Here is a 7,665-nt window from a genome sequence, read left to right as displayed (position 1 = left end):
GTGTAGATGGACAGTATAGTTGTAGTAGGTTAGTAGTCATAGTGTGTTGTCTAGATGGACAGTATAGTTGTAGTAGGTTAGTAGTCATAGTGTTGTCTAGATGGACAGTATAGTTGTAGTAGGTTAGTAGTCATAGTGTTGTCTAGATGGACAGTATAGTTGTAGTAGGTTAGTAGTCATAGTGTGTTGTCTAGATGGACAGTATAGTTGTAGTAGGTTAGTAGTCATAGTGTGTTGTCTAGATGGACAGTATAGTTGAAAGTTTTTGATGAGAGACGCACATACTCAAGTTATCTCCCTCTAGCATGTGGTGGACCGTGCAACACCCTGACACACACACACACACACACACACACACATGACACTTATACAGACAGCATGCTACGTATGAAGACTGAGCCTGAGTATGAAGAAAAAACGAGAATCATGTTTATTGCCTGTTTTAGGTGAGTCAGTGAAACTATTTTGCATTCATTTTTTAAAACAAAGTTATACCCTGTCCCCAGATCTGCTCGTGGCTCTTACCGACTCCATTGCTGTCATTGTCAAGCCAATGATGGCAATGCCATAAGGAGACTAGGACCCAGGCTAACAGAGTAAAGTTGACATGTGTCCTGTACTAAGGTATTTCTGTTGGTTTGTTCTCTTCCAGTTGTGGCCTGTCTAGTGTCCATAATGGGTATGTATTCAAATTGTTCCGTTTTTCTGTTGTCCAATTACATTCAATTAAAAGTTGCATCTCACACATGACTCTTATCACAGTCTATTATATCCTCCATATGGTTCAATGAGAAAATGTCAAATTTTGAGTTTCACAGCCACACTAAACTCTCCAACTGCTTGACAGCAATGTTCTAAAGAACCTAAACAAATGTAAAACTATGTTTCTGAGCTCTGGGCTGAAGTTTCCTCTAGGTACAGATCTAGGATCTGCTTCCCCAACCCTAACCGTAGCCATTAAGGAAATGCAAAACTGACCCGAGATCAGCATCTTGAGGCTACTTCAACCTACTCCCTCTCTGCAGGTGGTTCATCTCTCTCTAGCCCTATTCTGATTGGTCCAGACAAGGCCTACCTGAACTCCAAGGTAGTGTTCCTATGTAGGTCACCTGGGTCTCCTCCACCAAACACATACGAGCTCCTGAAGGACGGCAACCACCTGGTCGCCACGAGCAACGACCTCCAAGACAACCAATCGGCTACGTTCTTCCTGAAGATCTCTGTGACGTCAGAAGGATCGTACCACTGCAGGGTGACGGCAGGTGGAAACCTGGGCCTCAGTGGAACAGTCCGCCTGCAAGTAGTGAGTGAGTAGAAGGGTGTGTGTGTGTGTGTGTGTGTGTGTGGTAGAGCTGTTTCAGTGGAATCGATCATTTCACAGCTAAATGCTTTCACCCATCCCCTTCGTCCATCCTCCTCTCTTCCATCCTCCTCTCTTCCATCCTCCTCTCTTCCATCCTCCTCTCTTCCATCCTCCTCTCCTCCATCCTCCTCTCCTCCTCTCCTCTCCTCCACCCCACCTCAGTCCCTGTCTCAGGCACTATGGTGACCTCTGACCCTGATCCTCCCATTCTCTACGAGGGGTTGAGGCTCACTCTCACCTGTGATGTCACCAAGGGCTCCCACCTCTCCTACACCTGGTTCTACAACAGACAGGAAGTGACATCATCTCCAACCTCACCTTTGACCCCGCTTCTGCTTTGGCCGGTGGGGAACACGCTGGTGGTGGAGAGGGTCACAGCAAAGCATGCTGGGAATTATTCGTGCATTGCCGGGACCAGGATGCAGACCAACAGCAGGTTCTCCAGCAGCAGAGAGGTCATGGTTAGGGTCAAAGGTACAACTGCAGAGGTTAAAAGTCGAAAGTTAAGTCACAACCACAACCGTACTGGACCTGGGGAATGGCGATCACAGAGACTATTTACACAGAGAACCTATAACATGTCAAACGTTCTGCTCCCTTTTAACCCTCTCTCTCCCTCCTTTCTCTCTGCCCTCCTTTCTCTCTGCCCTCCTTTCTCTCTGCCCTCCTTTCTCTCTCCCTCCTTTCTCTCTCCCTCCTTTCTCTCTCCCTCCTTTCTCTCTGCCCTCCTTTCTCTCTGCCCTCCTTTCTCTCTGCCCTCCTTTCTCTCTGCCCTCCTTTCTCTCTGCCCTCCTTTCTCTCTGCCCTCCTTTCTCTCTCTCTCTTCCTTTCCCTTTCTCACCCTCCTTTCTCTCCCCCTTATTTCTGTCCCCCTCTGTCTCTTTCCTTCTTTCTCTCTGCCCTACTATCTCTCTCTCTCTCTCGATCTCTCTCTTTATCTCTCTCTTTATCTCCCTCAGCCTATCTCTCCGTACCCCAAATATCCTTCACCATCTCCAAAGAGGGTTCGAGTTTCTGCGGCAATGTGACCTGCAGGTCATCAAGGGGAACCCCTCCCGTGACCTTCTACCTCTTCCTTGACGACAAGGAGGTGGGTTCCGACGTGGCAACGGAGTCGCTGGTTGCCTGGTTCCCTGTTGCCATGGTTCCCGGGCGTGACATGGGCACGGTGCGGTGTACAGTGGAGAGTGATGCACAGAGACTGACCAGCAGACCCCTGACTCTGGTAGTGGGTACGGGCTAAACCTATGTGTGTGTGTGTATTGTAGTATTCTATGTGTTTCCTGCATGTGTTTATGTCATGATAGCTGTATGAGTGTTGACTGTGTTTATGTCATGGTAGCTGTATGAGTGTTGACTGTGGCCATCCCTCCCTCGCTCTCCCCCTTCCCATCCCGTCCTCCTTCTCATTCCTCTCTCTCTCTCCCCCTTCCCATCCCGTCCTCCTTCTCATTCCTCTCTCCCCCCTTCCCATCCCTTCCTCCTTCTCATTCCTCCCTCTCCCCCTTCCCATCCCTTCCTCCTTCTCATTCCTCCTCTCCCCCCTTCCCATCCCTTCCTCCTTCTCATTCCTCCCTCTCCCCCCTTCCCATCCCTTCCTCCTTCTCATTCCTCCCTCTCCCCCTTCCCATCCCTTCCTCCTTCTCATTCCTCTCTCTCCCCCTTCCCATCCCTTCCTCCTTCTCATTCCTCCTCTCCCCCTTCCCATCCCTTCCTCCTTCTCCCTCTCTCCCCCCTTCCCATCCCTTCCTCCTTCTCATTCCTCTCTCCCATCCCTTCCTCCTTCTCATTCCTCCTCTCCCTTCCCATCCCTTCCTCCTTCTCATTCCTCCCTCTCCCCCCCCTTCCCATCCCTTTCCCATCCTTCCTCCTCTCATTCCTTCCTCTCTCTCTCCCCCCCCTTCCCATCCCTTCCTCCTTCTCATTCCTCTCTCTCCCCCCCTTCCCATCCCTTCCTCCTTCTCATTCCTCTCTCTCTCCCCCCTTCCTTTCCCATCCCTTCCTCCTTCTCATTCCTCTCTCTCTCCCCCTTCCCATCCCTTCCTCCTTCTCATTCCTCTCTCTCTCCCCCTTCCCATCCCTTCCTCCTTCTCATTCCTCTCTCTCCCCCCTTCCCATCCCTTCCTCCTTCTCATTCCTCTCTCTCTCCCCCTTCCCATCCCTTCCTCCTTCTCATTCCTCTCTCTCTCCCCCTTCCCATCCCTTCCTCCTTCTCATTCCTCTCTCATTCCTCTCTCTCCCCCTTCCCATCCCTTCCTCCTTCTCATTCCTCTCCTCCCCCTTCCCCCCTTCCCATCCCTTCCTCCTTCTCATTCCTCTCTCCCCCCCCTCCCATCCCTTCCTCCTTCTCATTCCTCTCTCCCCCTTCCCATCCCTTCCTCCTTCTCATTCCCTCCCCTCCCATCCTCATCCCCCTCTCTCCCCCCTTCCCATCCCTTCCTCCTTCTCATTCCTCTCTCTCTCCCCCTTCCCATCCCATCCCTTCCTCCTTCTCATTCCTCTCTCTCTCCCCCTTCCCATCCCTTCCTCCTTCTCATTCCTTCCTCCCTCCCCCTTCCCATCCCTTCCTCCTTCTCCTTCCTCCCTCCCTCCAGTCCCAGTAGGAGGCTCACCAAAGGTGGATGTGGAGTACCTTTACAGGGTTGATTCCAAGATGGCCGCCGCTCGTCTCCAATGCCTCCTGAGCCTCGGGACATTCCCTTTCTTCTCCTGGTCCCTCAATGGCTCCCTCCTCCTTCACCCCTCAGAGGGAGACTCCTCTCACCCCTCTCATTCCCTGGCGGACGGAGGGCGCACCCTATTCCTCACCGAGATCACCCTAGAGGACTCTGGGTATTATCGGTGCAGGGCAAGGGACAGTTATGACGTAACGTCCGCCTGGGTGGAAAGCCAACCTGTCCTTGTGCAGGTCACAGGTGAGTTAGGATGTGTCCCAAATGAGGGAGAATTAGTCACCCATAGGCCATAGTCAAAAGTAGTGCGCCAAATGGGGAATAGGGTTCCATTTGGGAAGCACCCTAAATGATAACAATTTATTTAACTGTATTAACTTTATGCATGTTGATGAGTCGACAGGTGAGTTAGGTTGAAACTTTACAGGTGAGTTAGGTTGAAACTTTACAGGTGAGTTAGGTTGAAACTTTACAGGTGAGTTAGGTTGAAACTTTACAGGTGAGTTAGGTTGAAACATTACAGGTGAGTTAGGTTGAAACTTTACAGGTGAGATAGGTTGAAACTTTACAGGTGAGTTAGGTTGAAACTTTACAGGTGAGTTAGGTTGAAACTTTACAGGTGAGTTAGGTTGAAACTTTACAGGTGAGTTAGGTTGAAACTTTACAGGTGAGTTAGGTTGAAACTTTACAGGTGAGTTAGGTTGAAACTTTACAGGTGAGTTAGGTTGAAACTTTACAGGTGAGATAGGTTGAAACTTTACAGGTGAGTTAGGTTGAAACATTACAGGTGAGTTAGGTTGAAACTTTACAGGTGAGTTAGGTTGAAACATTACAGGGGAGATAGGTTGAAACTTTACAGGTGAGTTGGTTGTGGTGACCTCTCTCTCCCCTCTCATCTCTGTCCATACAGAAGTTTCCACGACAACCATAGAGGTCATGGCCATAGTATTCTGCTGTTTCCTCATGCTGACCCTGGCAGGGGGTGTGGCCTGTGTGATGAGGATGCTCAACCGCCAACGAGGTGGGTGTGTGTTCAGAATATGGTCATTGTTCTTAAATGTGTCACTCTCAGTCTTTCGTTCTCTCTCTCTCTTCCTCCCCCCTCTCTCTCTCTTCCTCACCCTCTCTCTCAGACGTTGTTGCAAGCAGCGAGCAGAGAGCGAGAGCAGCAAAGTGAGTCCTGTATTTCTTTGAGTCTATTGTAGGCCTACAGTGTTTTGAAACTATCCAGTTTAATTCAACCCAACTATGATCCCTTCCAAGACCTCCTTGTACTGTCTCAGATTAGTGTCATTGCCCTTACAAACATCTCTCTCTCTTTCTCTCTCTTTTTCTGTCTTTCTGTCTGTCTCTCTCTCTTTTTTTCTGTCTGTCTGTCTGCCTGTCTGTCTCTCTCTCTCTCTGCTCTCTGTCTCTTTAATGTCTCCCCCTTCAGTGAAAGACGATTCAGCGAACATTTCTGCATCATTCCAGATCCACTTCCTCTGTCTGACATCACTACCAGGTCAGGGGTCAAGCAAGTGGACACTTCCTGTGTTGACAATGATGTTGAGAATCAGGTAGAGTTGATGACGCATTTAAAACAACTGAGAGCTCGGAACTCAGAACTCTGAAATCTCCGACTTCCGACTTCCTTGCATTCAAAACAACTGAGAGCTCGGAACTCAGAACTCTGAAATCTCCGACTTCCGACTTCCTTGCATTCAAAACAACTGAGAGCTCGGAACTCAGAACTCTGAAATCTCCGACTTCCGACTTCCTTGCATTCAAAACAACTGAGAGCTCGGAACTCAGAACTCTGAAATCTCCGACTTCCGACTTCATTGCATTCAAAACAACTGAGAGCTCGGAACTCAGAACTCTGAAATCTCCGACTTCCGACTTCCTTGCATTCAAAACAACTGGGAACCCGGAAGAAAACAAGCTCTATTTGAAAAGTCTATTTGAAAGGTCATCCAACACCAAATTCCATCTCAGGAACTCTGGCCTCCTTCTTGTGCTCCGGCTTTCCGACCTGAAGATCACTGACGTCATGATTTGACCTCGTATTTGTCAGGGTTCCCAGTTGTTTTGAATGCAGCAATAGTACAGCCAATATACTACTGATATTAGGTCCATGATTTTGAATCTAGACTCCAGAATAATCCAGGTTAGAAAAAGGACACTGACAAATGTCCATAAAGTATATCACTTTTTTGTGATATATATTTAGGTAAAATACAACTTTGTATCATAACTGTTCTTTCTCTTTTCAGACCCTTGAGATCACAATATAACCGACGTGATGAAATAAAACCCAACTTTAGACCGACGAGTTTCTCACAAAATAATCCTTCAATGTCATTTTATCCAACAAACTATTTATAACGTTTTTTTCAAACACTTCAGCCCATTTTTCAGATTGAAGTGTTATATCTTCAAAACTCTTACAACAAAACTCAAAACTCATATTGATTGCAGTACTCACGGGGGTAATACACTCCACTGCTGCCTCACGGGGGTAATACACTCCACTGCTGCCTCACGGGGGTAATACACTCCACTGCTGCCTCACGGGGTAATACACTCCACTGCTGCCTCACGGGGCTGCCTAATACACACTCCACTGCTGCCTCACAGGGGTAATACACTCCACTGCTGCCTCACGGGGTAATACACTCCACTGCTGCCTCACGGGGGTAATACACTCCACTGCTGCCTCACGGGGTAATACACTCCACTGCTGCCTCACAGGGGTAATACACTCCACTGCTGCCTCACGGGGGTAATACACTCCACTGCTGCCTCACGGGGGTAATACACTCCACTGCTGCCTCACGGGGCTAATACACTCCACTGCTACTCTACCTTCCGTGATCCATACAAAGCCCTTCCCCGCCATCCCTTCGGCAAATCTGACCACGGCGCCATCTTGCTCCTATGGTCTTAAAGGTAGAAACTCAAACAGGATGTACCAGTGACTAGAACCATTCAACGCTGGTCTGACCAATCGGAATCCCTCCTTCAAGATTGTTTGATCACGCAGACTGGGATATGTTCCGGTCAGCCTCAGAGAACAACATTGATCTATACGCTGACTCTGTGAGTGAGTTTATAAGGAAGTGCATTGGAGATGTTGTACCCACTGTGACCATTAAAACCTACCCTAACCAGAAACCGTGGCTGGATGGCGGCATTTGTGCAAAACTGAAAGCGCGAACCACCACATTTAACCATAGAAAGAGGTCTGGGAATATGGCTGAATATAAACAATGCAGTTATTCCCTCCGCAAGGCAATCAAACAAGCGAAATGCCGGTACAGGGACAAAGATGAGTTGCAATTCAACGGCTCAGACAGAAGACGTATGTGGCAGGGCCTACAGGAAATCATGGACTGCAAAAAGAAAACCAGCTCTGTCACGGACACCGACGTCATGCTTCCAGACAAACTAAACACCTTCGTTGCCCGCTTTGAGGATATACAGTGCCAACGTTGAGGCCCGCTATCAAGGACTGAGCCCCCCCTTTCCTTCTCTGTGGCCGACGTGAGTAAAACATTTAAACGTGTTAACCCTGCTGGCACAGACGGCATCCTTAGCCGCGTTTTCAGAGCATGGGCAGACCAGCTGGCTGGTGTGTTTACAGACATA

At 48.9% G+C, this 7,665-nt stretch overlaps 1 protein-coding gene across 4 annotated transcripts; it reads left to right on the top strand.

Moving 5' to 3' along the window:
- Window positions 1–259: 259 nt before the first annotated feature.
- LOC112241470 (Fc receptor-like protein 5) lies at window positions 260–6,592 on the top strand. 4 transcript variants are annotated; one of them, XM_042318306.1, is made up of 10 exons: window positions 260–446; window positions 653–679; window positions 1,026–1,307; window positions 1,526–1,837; window positions 2,323–2,595; window positions 3,958–4,278; window positions 4,946–5,056; window positions 5,169–5,208; window positions 5,471–5,539; window positions 6,291–6,592. In XM_042318306.1, exons 1-10 carry the CDS (start codon window positions 407–409, stop codon window positions 6,400–6,402), a joined length of 1,587 nt encoding a protein of 528 aa, XP_042174240.1. In that variant the 5' UTR covers window positions 260–406; the 3' UTR covers window positions 6,403–6,592. The 4 variants fall into 4 exon arrangements, with proteins under 4 accessions (XP_042174240.1, XP_042174242.1, XP_042174239.1 ...); XM_042318307.1 differs by having other exon boundaries at window positions 264–446; window positions 5,471–5,594; window positions 6,291–6,346; XM_042318308.1 differs by lacking the exon at window positions 5,169–5,208 and having other exon boundaries at window positions 262–446; window positions 6,291–6,346.
- The last annotated feature ends 1,073 nt before the right edge of the window (window positions 6,593–7,665 follow it).

Source organism: Oncorhynchus tshawytscha, unplaced genomic scaffold (assembly GCF_018296145.1).
Source record: "Oncorhynchus tshawytscha isolate Ot180627B unplaced genomic scaffold, Otsh_v2.0 Un_contig_4324_pilon_pilon, whole genome shotgun sequence".
In the NCBI taxonomy this organism is placed as follows: Eukaryota; Metazoa; Chordata; class Actinopteri; order Salmoniformes; family Salmonidae; genus Oncorhynchus; species Oncorhynchus tshawytscha.
The sequence above is the reverse complement of the archived record's forward strand: the minus strand, read 5'-3'. Positions and strand labels throughout refer to the sequence as shown.